The sequence below is a fragment of the Anneissia japonica genome, unplaced genomic scaffold (assembly GCF_011630105.1).
Source record: "Anneissia japonica isolate Jap-2015-1 unplaced genomic scaffold, ASM1163010v1 scaffold1810_len1271414_cov176, whole genome shotgun sequence".
NCBI classification, from domain to species: domain Eukaryota; kingdom Metazoa; phylum Echinodermata; class Crinoidea; order Comatulida; family Comatulidae; genus Anneissia; species Anneissia japonica.
The window spans coordinates 234,246-252,210 of record NW_022702449.1 but is presented as its reverse complement, the minus strand read 5'-3'; the positions used below and the strand labels follow the sequence as shown (position 1 = coordinate 252,210).

Sequence of the window (17,965 nt, the reverse complement as noted above, 5' to 3'; positions counted from 1 at the left end):
AAGGATTTATGTAGACAGCAAACCTTTTGTTTGTTCACAATGATGATGGGTCTCACAAAGACAGGCTCAGGTGGAGAGTGCAAAGGGCAGGTTTTCTACAATCAGTCATATGCTAAATACAGTCTTTTCTTAATCCTATTGTAAGGCAGATTGATTGAGTTTTTACGTCAGTTGGGAGTATAAACTGTAGAAATTTTTAGGTAGTCCCATTAGTTGTGTACTGAATTGCCACAAGGGGGCACTGTTTGCGTGCAAGAGTTTTGAAGGTAAGTACAGTAATAGATTGTTTTTTTCTATTGCAAAATTTCAGAAGCAAATTCTCTCTGCAATGTACTTTCTTTATAAAAAATGATTACATCTACAGTAGTAGACTGCATTTTTGTTTGTTACTGAAATCTGATAACACCAAATTATATAATCAATAATTTAAAAATATATACAATTATATATTAAATTTCTTAAACATAAAAATCCATCTGACTAGTACTGTACACGTTTGAACCTTGAAAAGTGGCAAGTGGTATCTAAATTCTCAAAGTTTCACACGTTTGTATGTGAACTAAAAAAAAAAATAACACAAATATTCAAATAAAAGTGACCAACCCCTCAGGAGTAGGGTGCAACTTAAAAATAAAATTTGTTATGACGAAACAACAGGTTCAACCAACTAAAAAACCGTTAGACAAATAAAACTAATAATTTAGGTTGTAATAGTTTAATCACAGGGTTTAATACTGTAATTAGCGTACAGTAATTGCATTCAAACTTGGTCTAGACGTTGTACTGCATAGTGTAGTGACAGCCAAAATATTTAAATCAGATGATTTATTGATCCTTCTCATGTTTAATTAAACATGGGAGGCAATCTGAACAAATATTAAATGGGGACAGTAATGGTGCAATTCATTTGGACTGAAATCCAATGACCTTGAGCCATCCATCAACTCAAAAGACAAATGTGGCCATGGTCAGTACCACGTCATTACATATTTGGGGGGGGGGGATTTAATAATTTCATACAAAAAAATAGAACTCAGCAATTGAGGGTAATTTCCTGGTAGGGGTGGGAAACTTCATTATATCAAGGGTGGAGAATTTTGTACATCAGGCGAGAGACTACTTTTTTTTATTTTGTTTTATTTTTTTTTTTGTTTTGCATACTTATTTTTTTAAAGATCACCAGAGGAGGGCGGAATAAAAATAAAAAGTAAAATTTAGTTTTCTTACTTAGCAAATAGATTTGCCAAAAACATCCAGACAGAGGAGAAAATAAAAATAATATTTTATTGGTGAATATAAAATGGAGATGGAGATGCTTCAAATTTATATAATTAGTGAGAAATATACATATCTTATCTTTGGAGATTTCAAGGCAGCAGAAGGCATAATAAAAGTAAAAAAAAGTTTCATCTTTTTCTGAAATTTCCATTTTTTCGTGACGGCCCCTGCCCAAAAATAAAATTTTATTTCTATTTGAAATCATCAATATTTGCGTTCGGCACGTTCGCTATTCAAGGTATACAAAAAGCCTCGCCTCAGCAGTGGGGAATTCTACAGGAAGGGGTGGAGGGTATAATCATTAAATTGGTGAATGTTTGGTAGTTGTTGGTAGGTTAGGAAATAATTTATTACTGTTCTTTGAATGAATTCATTTCGGATGAAAGTAAAATGATTAAGTTGATTTTTTTTTCAAACTCTAAACAATAACTTAGCAAAACATGATATAGGCCTACATACAATAGGCCTAGTCTAGTAGGCATGTTAAAATATTTTTCCCTCCCCCTGCAGAAAATTATAACTTCTACAGATATTTTCCACCCCTAAGGCTAAAGAAAATTTTCAACCCCTGCTGAGGAAATCCTCACCCCTGCAAAAAAGTCTTTTCCCCAGGCCCGACCCTGCCCAGATTGAGTGCATTTTGTAGGAAACTAAAGTATTTGAGACACTGTACGAAGATTTATCTGATCAAATCGACTGAATATTCGCCAAGTAATCACTCTCCTCAGCTGGCTGCTGGCCACTGCAGCGCCTCCAGTCCAGTCCTCCCAAAGCATCCATCCAGGCTGGAAAAAGTTAGCTCACTCACTCATGCATGTCCATGGCATTACTTTCGCATCCATCGGCACTGCACACACAGCTAGCCTAGGGCCTAGGTTAAGTATCCAATGTACGAGGAATAATTGAGCTTCAGATATGAAATAGTACCCTCATACAGTTATTCTGTTTATTGCAACAATACAATACCTTTCGAGAAGACGCGTTTCCAGCGATTTAAGTCTTTTTATTACTTCTCTCCGTCGATCTCTCGGTGTGTCACGAAACATGCCTACTGAGGGCGCTTAAAGAGTCGGTCTCCAAGGGAACCTAGCAACTATTTACTACAGATTTATGAAAGTATTGTTTACAATTCCAACCAAAAAACTACTAAAATGTAAATAGAAAGACGTGATATGGAACAGTTTACATCAATAATAATTCATTAACAACACAGCAAAATGTTTAGTCTTAATTTGTATGATTAACTTTTATAAAGACGTTGATACAGCCTTCACAATTTTGTAAACAAACCAATGAAAGAGTAAACAATTCATGCATGACATGCGGCATAAACGGGCTGTGATGCAATGAATGAAAGTCGTACTGTTTTATAAATAAAATCCCTGCATTTTGTTGGTTCTCTGCAGGAATTTTAGAGATGTATAAGGAGCGAAGTTTCATAAAAGAACCAGAAAATGTAGGTTGTATTACAGTTCATGCACCAATATTACGAAAGGAACTTTCAAGGTACACGACCTGCGATGATCAGTCGAGTGGCATACAGGTAGGTACTGTAGGCTCCGTTAATTGACAATCACTGGTCGGACAGGCTTGGCTAAGAAGGTCCTAGGCCTAGCCAAATCTATCTTGCATAGCCTAGGCCTAGCATAGGCGTGTTCCTGATCAGTGGGCATCTAAGGTAGGCTAGTGTACTCCAGCCTAGGCCTACAAATACAGATAGTTATGTTATTAACTAGGCCTATTATTGTTTTAGATTATTTTTTATTGTTTTATTTTAAATTTTGTTTTATTTGTTGTTTTAAAAATGTTTGATAGAATACCCTCCTGACCACAGCCCTTTATTTAATTTATTTAAAATATAAAAAACAAATATCACATAAAATCATTGTAACATGCCTAATTACCTTTTACAGCTAAAGTGAACTACAGTATAATCCAGGTTTCATAGGCCAGACTGTATAGGCCCTAGTAAGGCTTGCGCGGGGAATATATCCTCCCCGGAAAAATTTGGCCTAGATAGAAATCCATTTGCTCGTTTTGGAAAGTAAGAGCCGATTTCCACGCAGATGTTGCCAAAAATTAGGCTTTGAACAAATCTTAATATATAACCAATGCAATGATGCAGCTATTACGATTCCGCGCACCTATATTCCTAATGATTTTCCACGCAAATTTGAGCTGATTTTTTTTATATCCTCTGTGCAATTAGAAAACTTTATAATAGGCTATGGGGCTTATAATAGGAGGCTATAAATAGTTAAAAATATACAATTATTAATATTGGTGTTTTTTTGTATTATTTTTATGTATGGCCTATATTTTTTTTTTGTATTATTTTTATGTATGGCCTAGGCCTGGACTATTATTTTTGAATATCAGTTATTAATATTTTTTTATATAGGCTGTAACTCTAGATACACTCCAACAATACATTTCACAACAGAGAAAAAGAATCATACATATTTGAATTAGTGTATTTTAATCATAAGCCGGGATAAGCTTACTGCAATGCTATTTTTAGGAACATTTTTTCCCTCTAACTAAAGGTACGCAAGAAAAACAGTTATGTTGAAATGACTAGGCGTCCATGGTCATCGCCAAATCCAAGTCGTTCAAATATGACCCTATCAGCTGCTAGTCGGTCCACTATAGATCAGGGGGGTAAAATTCAGAACTGGTTAAGTGAAAAAGCAGTCAAAGGAATTCAACAAAATGCTGATTTGGAATCACTGGAAACAAGATCATTGTACAACCCAATTCTACACCGTGAAAATACATTTGTGAGGGTAAGTTTGATTTTTATATATTGTACTCTATTTTCTTTTATAATGCTCAATGATTTATGGAATAATACAAATTTATTATAATTTCTTCTTTCTTATTATAATCTTTATGAGTTGACCATACAGTTGTCGGAAAACCAATGTAAATTAATTAGAACTATGCCGATATTCTTAGGACAATGGTTATCAAAAATTGATTGTTGCCTAAAATGTGTTTGTCTCATTATACATTTTGTTATTTGCACACTAGGTTATTCCAATCATTATTATTAATTTTCCAATATTAGGATGTAGATAACTTTCTTCTCAACAAATCCTACCTCGATAATCGTAAGAAAGAAGTGCTTTACAAAAAATGGCAGGAAAGAGTGAGTGAACCAATAGAAGAACAGAAACAGAATGCAGTCAAAGTGGGATATGCAGAGGTTGATAGCAGAAAGAGAAAGCTTTTTGAAGAGTACTTAGCACATACTAATAAAAAGGTGAGCAAGTATTCCTAGCTGCATAACATGTGTGAAGGGGCACCCATGTACTAGATTATATTTCTCTGCAAGAATAGAAATTCTACCCCTTTCCAGCTTGGCAGTTCTTTGCTCTGAGCTTTCCAAATTTGGAAGCCCTATATAATTTTTGTCTAGGATCAGACTAGCGTCCTCTTGAGTTCGGTGTCCTGGGCACGTGCCCTGTTCTGTAGTCCTGTATTTACACCTGGAAATACCAGTAGGCGTACTATGTATGGTATTTTTTTTGCTTTATGTTGCTTTGCAATGCAAATAAACTGATTTTATTTTTTAAGCTATAATTTATATTGAAATTATTCTCTTTCAGGGTCATGTTTTTCTAGATACATTTGACCAAAGGGAATATGACCCTTTGAGTTTGTGCCATCCTCGACCAGCGCCTTTGGTCGCAAAGACAAAAAGACTTTCAGATCCACTTTTAATGCAGGAGCAAAATAGAAACGAAGAAGGCAGAATAATCTTTGGTTGTACTTCAGGTATGCTATAAAAATATATAAATAAGTTAGGTTGTTATATATAACAAATGACTTTGGAAGGCAATACTCATAATAATCTTTAACTTCATCCTCCCCCACATTTTCATGTGAGTGTAGCATTTGTTACTGGTTGTTCTTTTCAGGGGAACGTCTTTCAGATCGGGAAATAGAGCAATACAGACTGCCGCCGCTGCCACTGGTTCCGCTTGGCCGACACGGCACTGAGTGTAGGACATGGCTAGCAATGCCACTCACTGACATTGAAAGCCCAGTAAGACGTCAAAGCAGGTAAAGTTTTTTTTAAATCATCAGCAATTCTGCGTATACACCAGTTTCTCATTTTGTAAAGATTGATGAATTCAGTTTTTTTTTTTTTTATAAACCAAGGAAGTGGACTTACTTGCAATGTTTCAACTGCTATCAGCTAACCTTTGTCAGACAATGGAATGCTAGATTGGCTAATTAAAAGGATGTCATAGTAAAACGCAGCCTAAATTAGTGGAAATTGAATTGGTTTGAATATTGATAATGGTAGACTTATATAGCACATTATGATGAGACCGTATGCACTTCATATTATCATTACCCCAGTCATTGGCTCAAACACCTATTGAAAGCAAACTCAGCTCCCCATAACGTTGCCACAGCTAATTAGCGCATTTGGCATTTTATCCCTACCTGGTATCAACTTATACTCCTGGATGGAGAGAAGAAATGCAGATAAAGTGTCTTGCTCAATGACACATGCGAAATGCACTGTGAGAGATTGAAACCCCCCGACTTCAAGGTTGGGAAACCAAACTGTTCCATCTGCGCTATACCACTTTTACAAAGTTTGAAGATGTGTCACTTTAGAAGTTTCATGATCTTTTCTGTTTTTTGATAATTTAATGTTCTTTTTTTAGACATCTGTCATTTTTGTTTATTTATTACAGGCGACGTATGCATGGTACTTTCAACGACCTCCATTTTGATGTGCGGGGATGGGCGGCAGGAAATCACAACGGCAAACTAGTTGACGATGAAATGAACATACAGAAGAGACGTCGGTTCTTGCAGTTTCACCCTGCTATAGGGACAGCAAGCCTAGGTCACAGCTCATCCCAGACAGAGCAAGAAGCTGCCTCTTGATCTCGGCTTGTTGGCTGGTGTTCCACCAACAGAAATTCAGAGAGAAATTATATTTAACGTGCCAACCTAAGTTTACAAAAGGCTATTATAAATTGATTCTAATCTGTATAATTTTAATTTTAATTTTGTATTTTCTTGCTGAAAACAATGAAAATCAGATATAATGGTTGTTATTTGATATTCAGTTATGGAAAGGAATAATTACTAATGCGATAAATCATACCAAAGTGACTTCCTTTTCTATTGTAATTGTTAAGCCAGACACTCACTGCATCGTACAACGAATCCAACATCACTCCATGTGAGCACTAGATGCAGTATGCGCGGCTGATTGTCGGTGGCAGTCTGAAGCGATCATTATTAGAAATGATACTTTGCATGCACGTCGTGGCGTTGCGTTCTCCATAGAATCGCGTTGGCCGACGACCGTCGTGTCGAGTGAGTGCCTGGCTTTAAAGCGAGAAAGTAAATTTGTAAATAGTTAACCCAGATTCTATTCACTTTATCGGCAGCCTTCTTCCAAGCTTGTGCATGACAAGTATGTGCTAAGAAAGTCTGCATGAAATGAGCCTATAGCTAAATATAACTATTGCCAATTTAAATTTTACTACGACCCAATTCACATGGGACATAAGGTTACACAGAAAGTGTGCTGGTGAAAATTTGCAATCCATCATCTAATTATAAAAGCGCTGGTATCCATCAAACAAGATGCTCATTGTACTTAATGTGTGGATTAGTAGTTCGTTTAATGAAGTATGCTTCCTTGGTGTACTGTTTTGTGTCATTAGCGTTAAGTGTGTTTATGCATGTGTGTACTACTGTATTTGTGTATAAAAAAACAGCATCGCAGAACTCTGTAACGCTCACTGAGACTTGTCATTGATCTGTGGGCATAGTTAGAGTGGAGCTATGTTGCCTGTGAAGTCACCCACAAAGCGTAAAAACTTACCAATCCTTACTTAGGAAAATCAAAAGCTCATAATATTGTACCAATTTGCATGTGTGAAGAAATCTTAGTAGGACTATCTTTGGAAGTTGATAGAACATTTAGAATTTTGTCTTGTGCTTATCAAGTATAAGAAAAAATCTAAACAAACATTACGTAAGCTTTCTCTACAGTACTTTCAATCCATATATTCAATAACAATCAATCAGTAATTCTTGTTGGTGGTTAGTTATACTTTTATTGAAATATGTGCATGCTATACATCAGTGGTTCTACTATCACTTTTAATAATACAATTTTAATTTATTCACTATATATATATATATATGTCATTGATTTAAATTAATTTTTAAAATATAGTATGCTTCCTATGTCTTTCCAATTTAATGCCTTCCAAATAATGATGTCTTAATAAAAAAAGTGAAAAGTAATTGTAAGTTCTGTATGTGATTATGCTTTGCAAGCAGATAATTCATTTAAAATTCGGTATCGTTTCTGTAACCATTGATGTTTGGGAGTGTCAATCGAACGTGTCTTTTATGAAAATTGGAAAATACTTGCCGTATGTAATGTAAATGAGTTTAAATTATAATTTTTTTTGATTTGTAAATAGATAATTCATATTAAATTTGGTAATGTTTCTGTCACCCCAGTGGGCCTTTTCAGAGTGTCAATCAAACTTAGTAGTAATCGACCAATCAGAAAGGGGCTAGGAACACATGTGCACGTCCCCTGAATGCAGGTGAATGTTAATTGTTTAAAAAACAGGAGAGTTTTCCTTAGTCATTCCAGGTCAATGATGTCTTTTTAATACAAAGATTAAAAAAAATAATTGCAGTTGCTGTGTATATACGAAAGTAAATTATATTGTCTTGTAAATAATTCAGTTTAAATTAGGCATTTTTTGATAATTTTGTAGCAGTTAATGATTAACTGGGTGGGCATACATTGTGGAGAGTGGGTTATTATTTTGTTAACGCCATGCTTGGTGTGTATAAGCGTTTATTTGTAATTGTCAGGACCTCGTCCTGCATTCCTGCCATTGTACCCCCTTTTACTTTTTGCATTTGACTTTTTCCCACTGATTATGTATGACATGTGCTATCGGAGTCTGTTTAGACATTATTAATTGTGGCTGACATTGTGACCTCTGACCTCCCTGGACAGACAATTTATTTCCGGCTTTTCTTTGGTAATTTTTGTTGATATTAAGTTTCTAAATTACGACTGTCATGGACCTAATTTTCATTACTGTAAAGCGTTGCATTGTCACTGGGCTGTTGTAGTTATAATGTTGATATGTTGTTCATCATTCCATTCTGCTATAGACAGAATTATCAAGTTAAATAATCATGATATGCTTATGTATGGGGGAATTGGGAATTTACGATATTATCATTGTGATTGGACTTTAGCATCTCCTGGAGGTTTTAGTCCTATTCGTTGTTACAAATTCATTCCTCCATATTTAGTTCCAAACGATAGATTCCACCGATGTTTATGTTTGCTAATGAAATATTTACCATTTTAAGTATACAACCGGTAGTGGCTTCAGAGTTAGGTATAACTTGTGACAATTCGTTTATTTAATCCCTGTTGTATGTTGTAAACAAGTTTATTATTAATGGTGTAAACAGCTTCTTAATGGTGTACAACTTCATCTTTGTTTGATACATGCATGACGAGTTGATTAGCGGAGAAATGTTTCCTCAATGTAATCTTGTTTGAACTTTGAAGCATTATTGGCTGGTGTTCCATTCAGAGTTACTCATTATGGCTTCCTTATTTAAGTAATGATATTTACTAAACTTTTTAGTGAGCTTCTCATACAAGATGTGCTTTCACGACACCTGTACTCACACATGTGAACCCCACCCATTTTCTTAAATACTTCGTCATAAACTATATTAAAAATAAAGTAATTAAATAATTGTTTACGCCTTAATATGTGTATTTTTGTCACTTGAATGGTGGTTGTTTCTCTGGCCAGCATCAGTCCACTTGGTAGCACAGGGGCCCTGTGAAGAGACGTTTTGTGTTTTTTACCAAGAGTTTTATTCAGGAGCATGGTTGAACACATACGCTATAATGAAATGAGCCCCTTCAGTCCGTTACACTACAAAAAGGGATTAGCTCGACCTTCAGAAAGTGTTCTCCCCTCTTATTCCTGTAGCCCTTCACAACCACGAAACAGGATTTTTCCTTCAGAAAAGTGCTGTACTGGAGAGCTCCCCCCCCCCCCCACACTTCTTCAGTATTCCACAATCATCAGAGGAAAGAATCACTCCTTCAGGAAGTTCTTTTACCAGGCACCCCCTCCCACTTCTTCAGTAATTCACATCACAGGAAAGGATCGTTCCTTCAGATAAATATTCTCTCCTCCCACTAAATCCTTTTTTCACAAAAAAAAAATTGCCCTACAAGCTTCTACCCCCCCCCCCAACCCCGTTTTACTCATTCTTAAGTGCTTCTGAATCACAGAAAAGGGTTGCGTCTTCAGAAAATTGTTTACAAAAATTCCCACTGCTCCTCTAGTCCTCATTTCCCTGCCGTTTTTGTTACAGTTGAATTATTATTTTCTTTCGATATTACATTTTGATAATTTATTTTACACTCGCTAAATGAAAAAAATATTCCGACTATTTAATATTGGAAAAATTATTTATTAAAATATACCAGTAACATTATAGTAGGCCTAATATTTTTAGGTTTTGTAAAAGCTTTAGTATCAACGCTAGAAAAGAAATATATACATATTTGTTTCATAGAAAATATAATAATAATAATAATAATAATAATACAGTAATAGTAATAATCTAATTGATACTATAATATCAATATTACTATCTTTATTCCTACAATAATAGTGTTAATAGCCTATACATTACTATAACAATATCTGAAAATTCTGTATGAAGAAGAATGTAAATAAATTCACCTACTATATGATTAGCCTCAAATTTCCTAATTAATTAAGTTTAAAAAGACATGATGTTTATGTAATTTCATCGGTGCTTATCCTGGTTATAGAGTATAAAAACTATTTAAATTTATTATTTAAATTTCTGTCTACACTGCCAAATTTTATGCGATAAGTAAAATATGATATGCCTATATTTGGGTGAAATATGACATCATCATGCCCATATATGGGTACATCACACAAATTATTCACATAAAATTTGATAGTGTGGACAGGGCTAAATAAACTCAACATTTCAACTACAAAAACAAGACAGTTGAGATTCAACGTTTCGATCTATTTGATCATTATCACGCCTTTGATAGAATAGTATTCAAGAGTAATAGATCGAAACATTGAATCTCAAAATGTCTCTGTCTCTATTCAGAGTTCTGTATTTTTGTTTTATTTAAAACTAATTAGTGGATCAATGGTTTTAACTACAGTTAACAAACGAAAAAACTACAGTGCAGACACTAGTACGAATACGTTGTTGTCGTTGACAACACCGTGACCTGTAAAATGATGATGATGATAATAAACACGACACCACACACCAAACCAGCGATCGACCAGTTTTTCGCCGACGTAGCTGAAGAAAGTGCTCCAGCATCATCTCCGCGGTCGAATTTACTTGAACTCTGAAAGCAAATAAATCGATTAATCGATATAGGCCTATTGAGTTTTTTTAATGATATTTCAACATAATTTTAAGAGATTTATTTGAATTTATATTTTTAAATATATTTTCTTTTTATTCCTTTCTTCTCTCGTTCACTGTTAACAATATAGTATAAGCATTGTTCTCCATTACTACTTATATAATTGTTGTACAGCAGGCTATACATGTACGTTTGATTTTTTAATACAATAGAACCCCGATTATTAAGGGGACCAAAAAAGTTTCGCCGTATTATAGGGATGTCCACTAAATAGAGGTTCGCCGTATGCCTCGTTTTATGACCGCGAAGTGTCCCCTTCATAAGGGTGTCCCCTTAATACGGGCGTCCACTTAATAGGGTGTCTCATTGAAATTGGTGTCCCGGGCCCCTTAACAGGGGTGTTCCAAAGGAGGGTTTATACTGTATTTATTTTATACCTGTAAAAGAGTCAAGGGCGTCGATCCGTGGTTGAAAATGTGGGGGCGAGGGGGACGAAATGAAAAAGCCTTTGGCCGTCGTTCAAGCCTTGGTTGGGGACCAGGGGGGCGAAGCCCCCGGAAGCTCTGGCGCCTCCCCAATTCCAACAATTCCAAATGGCACACAACAGCATATTGTCACCAAGATAGCCATTACTAGGTAGTTATTTGGTCTGGTTCTCACTACAGTCACGCTAGTGACAGGCTGAACATTATATGCGCTGTGTGGTGCCCCATAGGGTGTCGTCTGACCGTAGGCTGGTGGTGCCTAGCAAAAAAAAACAAAGGCATAATAAGTGAATTCTAATCTGAAAGAGAATTAATATTGCCAGTAGCAGCAGGGGTATAACTTTCATCATCATCTTTATTTTCATCATCAAATTAATATTATCCCTGTCTCTTATACACATCTAGATGTGTATAAGAGACAGCTACACTATTGTGAGTGGAAATGCCGTCTAATTTACGATCAAACAGGACTATAGGGCGATAGGGGGCACACAAAATATTAGTTAGCATTTTGATTTCACAATAAATTTGTGATTTACTTAATTTATCATTACCAGGAACAAGGGCGGATCCAGAGATGTCCAAAGGGGGTGGGGGGTGGTGGTGGCCGAAAGGGGGAGCCGAAATTTGGGCCGGATCGAGACAACACTCAAATAGGAGGTCCGGGGACATTCCCCCGCGAAATTTCTGTGTTTTAGACGCCCGAAAATAACATTTGAGGCGTTCTGGGCTATCGTTTTTTCTTTTTTTTTTTTACCTCTCGAAATGGGGCCCGGGGCCGAGCCGCCCCACCCCCTAAATCCGCCCATGAGGAAAGCAAAATAGAGGGGGGCAGGGAGGGACTTGCACAATTTTGGAAAGTAGAAAATTTATGATTATGACACCTCTAGATTGCCGGAAATGGCACTCTCAGACCTAAATCCTAATTATAATTTTCCTTTGTTTTTCCATTTTTTAAAAATAATTTTGAAAAATTAGGGTCGGCTCGGCCCCACTTGAATCCGCCACTGATTATTATGACGTCATTGCGAGATTGCATCAACGTAAGATGTCCGTGTCAAAGGCTGTATAATTATTGTTTAATAATGGCTACCGGTATATAAAATTCAATTGACGAACTATAATTTTTTGATATTCGGAAAAACCTGTGTATGTAGAAAATTTTAAACACTAGTATATACGTACGGGTCATAATAATATACAAAAGGAATAAATCGTTTATAGTAGAAATTGTGCACTTTTGAGTTTGTAAAAATATTGGCCAAAAAGTATACACGCTTACAATTTAACAATGTTCAGTACATTGTTTTCACAATAAATTTAGCCTCTGATAACTGTTACACCGATAAAATCGATCTAGTGGTTTCTGAGATGGTTACGAAATGTATAAACAATTGTGTTTTTACACTCGGTTTTGGTCCGGAAAATAAGTACCGCACTTGAAAAGTGAAAGGACAAAATTCATGAGTCATGCGTAATTGTTATTTTTTCCATTCACTTTTAAAAGTGGGGTTTTAATTATAGAAGATTGGTGAAAAGTGGGGGGGGGATCGATATGATGTCCCCCTACTTTGAAAAGTGGGGGGAACGTGTCCCCCGTCCCCACCGATCGACGCCCATGGAAAGAGTGCATATGGGTTAATACTGTATTTATCCCACCTGTGCCTAGTCACATGGTTACAGTAAGTTATCGATTGAATTGAAAACACAGAAAGCTGCTAGATAAATTCCTGTCCTAGAAAGTTCACTGAAAAGTCACAACAATAGCCAAAAAAAGCAATAGACACACGCTCGCCCTGGGATCCTATTTTGTACATTGTTTGTAGACTAATGTGCTATACTTACATCAACACTGTAAACAATTCCAACAATTCCAAATGGCACACAACAGCATATTGTCACCAAGATAGCCATTACTAGGTAGTTATTTGGTCTGGTTCTCACTACAGTCACGCTAGTGACAGGCTGAACATTATATGCGCTGTGTGGTGCCCCATAGGGTGTCGTCTGACCGTAGGCTGGTGGTGCCTAGCAAAAAAAAACAAAGGCATAATAAGTGAATTCTAATCTGAAAGAGAATTAATATTGCCAGTAGCAGCAGGGGTATAACTTTCATCATCATCTTTATTTTCATCATCAAATTAATATTATCCATCATTCACAGTTATGCTACAAATTATATCATTATTAGCAATTTATTTAATTTTTTATTTTATTTCATTTCATTTATTTATTCAGAAGTTAAAAAGTAACATTCAAGAATAAAAACACATAAAACTAAAAAATGCAACTCATTTCCACTGTGGTTTATGATAATAATACTAGTATAATAATTAGTATAGTCTATCATCACTATTACAATGATTATTTTCTATTATATCTATATACAATTTATGTAGCGTACCGGTATTATTTATTTAAATATTTATATCATAATAATGTACATTTTTTAGTTTAGTTAGCTAGCTGTTTTAATGCTTTTCGTTATCATTATTCATTATTTATTCATATCATTAATATTTTAATAACATCAACTTACCTGTACGGGATAAGTATTGGCTGGAGCGTCTGAAACTAAATAATTGAGGACAGATTTTTAGTAAAACGTAATTCTAATTAGTAAACGGGCACCCAAGTAGGTTGATCTAATTTCTGTTCATTTTTTTTAATTTAAGCTTTGTTTAGAGAGGGAGAGCCATTCAACTGAACACCAAATCCAGCTGATATTCATGGCCGTCTATAAAGGGACCAAAATATAACCAAAAAAATGTGCCATGTATGCCCCTAAATCAATCAATCACCAATACCAAAGTCAGTGTGTCTGTCTGTTAGATTTTTTTTTTGTCATTCAGTCGGTCGGTCGGCCAGTCAGTCAGTGCAAGCCTGCAGTATACATATTGTAATAAGAAAATATACATCTATTTGTACTAAGGGGTGTGGAATATTTCTTTCAGTTCAATTATGAAGTTTGTTGACGCTATTAAGCTACTGAAACAAATAAAATCATAATTAATACAGATTATTAAGATTCTGAAATAGATCATTAGTAATAGAGGCGCTATTCATAAATCCCCATAGACTCCTACCTGCCACCCGTCGCGATTCCCGTTATCTTCGTTGGATCCTGCCAACAATTTCAACATTTAGCATTTTCTACTTTTGATCTTCAGATATATAAAATGATTCTAAATCTTAAAATACTGTGTATCAAAAAGTTTAAAGGTTCCATTACTACATGCCTATGTGGTAAAATAATAATAATAATAATAAAACGTGCAGCAACACACGTACACCACAAGTGTAAGTTTCTACCAGCCAAGAAAAACCGTTTCTATGTGGGCGTGTTTGACCAAGACAAAATCCGTTTCCGTTTTAAAGGTCCTTTCAAACACTAGCATCCCGGATGGGCATTGAACCTCAGTATTGTGATAGCGGGTAGGCAAAATCCGGTTCAATAATATTCAACGTAAAGTGTGACTTCATAATATGATATATAATAAATATTGTCTAATAATGATATGAGATGATATATGGGGTAGTTTTGCTTAGGATGTAGACGTATATCAAGCATATGATAGGCCTAAATGAGTTTTTGAGATATGTTTTATAGTAGTTTATGATGACTAATGTACTGTGTTTATAATAATATGTGGATATAGTATTATTATGTTTTGTTAAATTAGTGATTTAATGGCGTATTTAGGGTTTGTATTATGGTGTTTTTTTCTCTTTTTATTTCTCTTTTGCAGTTTTTGCCATTTATATCCATCCATAAGATAGACTTTTATATTGTATATGTTCAGTCATTGTAACAAAAGATCATACTTAAAAAAAACTGGAATATATTAGCATTTTTTAACATTTAAAAGCCAGTTTATATTGGTATGAACTATAGGCCTATCAGTTACTGATCCATATAATCATGACATCCTTTTGTGAAGTTAGGTAACATTACTGTTTTCCAATATTCATGATAAGAAATATAATAATAATAATAATAATAATAATAATAATAATTATTATTATTATTATTATTATTATTATTATTATTATTATTATTATTATGATTATTTCGATCACAGCTTTCAAATTCAATTTTTTTATATAAACATATAGGCTTAAGGGTAGGGTACCTCTGACTAATTTGAGACGGTATGTAATGCCATAAAATAATAACTCACTTTAATCCGTCACTGGATATATGATATATGTCCTACAGTCGATGTCAGAGACACAGTATGCTGTTATGTATCAACAAAGTTCTTTTGCATCAGGGTGATAGAGCGAAGACCCTAAGGGAGGGGCCCCGGGGGCCGGGGTTTGAGTTTTATTTCATAGATTTGATCAATTTTCTTTTTCCCAAAACACTTCACCATTCAATATGGTCATGGTGTAATACGTTTTTCCAGTACAATATTCCTCTCGGCATAATTATATTTTTTGAATTATAGGTCCCCTATTTCTGTATATAATTGTACTACTGTTTTAAATAATGGTATCGCCTTTAAACTATTATACTCAAGCTTTGGAATACAAACACAAACGTGTTGGCTCAAATAGATTTATTGGAAATTTCGGAAGGATTAGCAAGTTCATTTTTATACACCATACAGCGACCGTTCCAAGCTTCTATCATTTCTTCATCATGTCTACATATATATGTCTACACATATTATATAGTGGTGATATGGAGGGTTATATAGTATGAGTTGAACTCCCTATAGGAATATGACGAAATATTCGTCATATAATAAATTACTAATATTAATTAAAATTATTAATACATAATAAACTACATTGATGTTCCAAAATACGGCAACCAACGCTCATTGTTTCTCCAACGCACACTATTTCTGTAAATATGCTGTTTGTGAGAAACACATTTATTACGGTACAGCTTTCGCAACCATATATGTTTAATTAGATACGACTAACTCTTTGAACTCACCTCGTCATTATTTTAGAATCACATTAATTTCTTGTAAACACGGTCCTTTGATTGGCTGATTTTGAAGGATGGGCCACATCATTAAAAAATAAATTACGATCACAGCATGAGGAGATATGCTTACTGTTAATTGATATACTGTACTAGTTTGAATATATCTCATTTTAAATTTATTGAATCAGATATCCTTATGTAAAGTTAATCTGGTCGTAGTCAAAAAGAAGAAAGCCATTTTGTAATTCCAACAAATATTTTGCCTTTTTTTTATTTCCAAATAATAGAGTAATCTACTATTATGACTCTTCACCCCTTTCTCCTTTTTAACCGACTCTTTCCCAAAACACATCCTACAAAAATATAAGCATCCTCTTAAGCAATGACTATCCTGTGTGTGCTAGGCCTAGGCTTTACCAAGGAGTGGTGGTGATGTCAGTATGTTCCCGGCTGACCGACAGTGGTATGACAATTTTTGGTCGCGGGTCCAGCGAGCTAAGACCTATGGTTAAAACAGATTATCCCGATTTTTCTTTTTTTTGGTCCTAGACGTGGACGAAGGGGAGGGGGCCTTTCCTGTCCGACGGCGCTATAAAAAAAATCTGTTATGATTATAATCCTTATTTTTACTTAGTGTTTTACTATCAATGTGAAGTAAGTTTTAAATGTGATCTCATTTTCAACTTTATAAAAGAACGACAATTTTAGGTATATTACTTGGCCGGCCTACGTTTATCCAAGATTTTTGTGATGATCAGTAAGAGCATTGAGATGCAAATCTTCCTGGTAAGAGCATACTTTATGCTTTAAAACCCATAAAGACGAAAAAAAATTTCGAGTTAGCCTTTGTAAATTGTATACATTTTTATTTTAATTTGGCTTTACATTTACCGTTTTTGACAGGTAAACATATATTCAACAGTAACTATGTTAGTCTCTAACATGCAGGTGGTAATGACACTTGAATAAAATGTATTTTTATAAATTTAAATATTTGTTACAGATCCTTAAATGTTTCCTGAAATGCTAAAATAACATGTATGTCAGACCTATATATCCTAATGAACCAACCATGAAATCTTAGAAAAAGCAATAAAATGATAAAATCTTTAGAAGTAATATAACATAATACTTACTTGGTGCTTTTTCCATTGTGAAGATTTAAGTAGGTATATGCTGATGCAGATAGAGCGGCCTTAATGCTGTGAATACTGTCGCTATGTAAGATCATTCTACCCTTGCAGTTATAAGTATAAGCATTACGAGTAAATATTGCGCAACAATGTGCGCATGCCAAATTTTGGACCAATCAGAAAACGGGATCATTAACGAGCACTACTTTGTATCCGGGTGCACTGGAATTTTTTTGTAGGCCTCTAAAACGTCACTCCTGATAACGTTTGCGATGACTAACCTACCTTGCTGTAGATTGCCCTTTATTATCACACTAAACGGATTTTAACATGCAGGACATGGAGCGGAAATCATACAAACCTAAACAAATTTGGTCGTCTGGAATGGTTAACACTGGTCATGGGTCGGTGACCTTCAAAAGGTCCAGCGATGAGATCTGCTAAACCACGCGCCTCAGGATATTGGTTAAGTAACAATTATTGTTGTGTCTTCTTAATAATGTAATAATAATAATAATAATAATAATAATAATAATAATAATAATAATAATAATAATAATAATAATAATAATAATAATAATAATAATAATAATAATAATAATAATAATAATAATAATAATAATAGGCCTATGTCGTTCTTATA

At 34.7% G+C, this 17,965-nt stretch overlaps 2 protein-coding genes across 2 annotated transcripts; one reads left to right on the top strand and one right to left on the bottom strand.

Moving 5' to 3' along the window:
- The first annotated feature begins 136 nt into the window (after positions 1 to 136).
- LOC117103920 (protein FAM228B-like) lies at positions 137 to 9,083 on the top strand. Its single transcript, XM_033244559.1, has 7 exons — positions 137 to 266; positions 2,685 to 2,821; positions 3,825 to 4,064; positions 4,349 to 4,543; positions 4,890 to 5,058; positions 5,202 to 5,346; positions 5,994 to 9,083. The coding sequence occupies exons 2-7, from the start codon at positions 2,696 to 2,698 to the stop codon at positions 6,187 to 6,189; spliced, it is 1,071 nt and encodes a 356-aa protein (XP_033100450.1). The 5' UTR covers positions 137 to 266; positions 2,685 to 2,695; the 3' UTR covers positions 6,190 to 9,083.
- A 697-nt stretch (positions 9,084 to 9,780) lies between these two features.
- Positions 9,781 to 17,449, bottom strand: LOC117103917 (proline rich transmembrane protein 1B-like). Its single transcript, XM_033244556.1, has 4 exons — positions 17,326 to 17,449; positions 13,787 to 13,821; positions 13,093 to 13,275; positions 9,781 to 10,741 (listed from the first exon to the last, which is right to left on the bottom strand). The coding sequence occupies exons 1-4, from the start codon at positions 17,339 to 17,341 to the stop codon at positions 10,577 to 10,579; spliced, it is 399 nt and encodes a 132-aa protein (XP_033100447.1). The 5' UTR covers positions 17,342 to 17,449; the 3' UTR covers positions 9,781 to 10,576.
- Between the last annotated feature and the right edge of the window lie 516 nt (positions 17,450 to 17,965).

Excerpts from the sequence above, each read along its gene's own strand:
- LOC117103920 (XM_033244559.1), top strand. The coding sequence starts at position 2,696 with ATGTATAAGGAGCGAAGTTTCATAAAAGAACCAGAAAATGTAGGTTGT. Across the intron at positions 4,544-4,889 it reads TAGCACATACTAATAAAAAG|GGTCATGTTTTTCTAGATAC; the intron begins GTGAGCAAGTAT and ends ATTCTCTTTCAG. Across the intron at positions 5,059-5,201 it reads AATCTTTGGTTGTACTTCAG|GGGAACGTCTTTCAGATCGG; the intron begins GTATGCTATAAA and ends TGTTCTTTTCAG.
- LOC117103917 (XM_033244556.1), bottom strand. Across the intron at positions 13,276-13,786 it reads CCAATACTTATCCCGTACAG|GCACCACCAGCCTACGGTCA; the intron begins GTAAGTTGATGT and ends TTTTTTTGCTAG. Across the intron at positions 10,742-13,092 it reads GAATTGTTTACAGTGTTGAT|AGTTCAAGTAAATTCGACCG; the intron begins GTAAGTATAGCA and ends ATTTGCTTTCAG.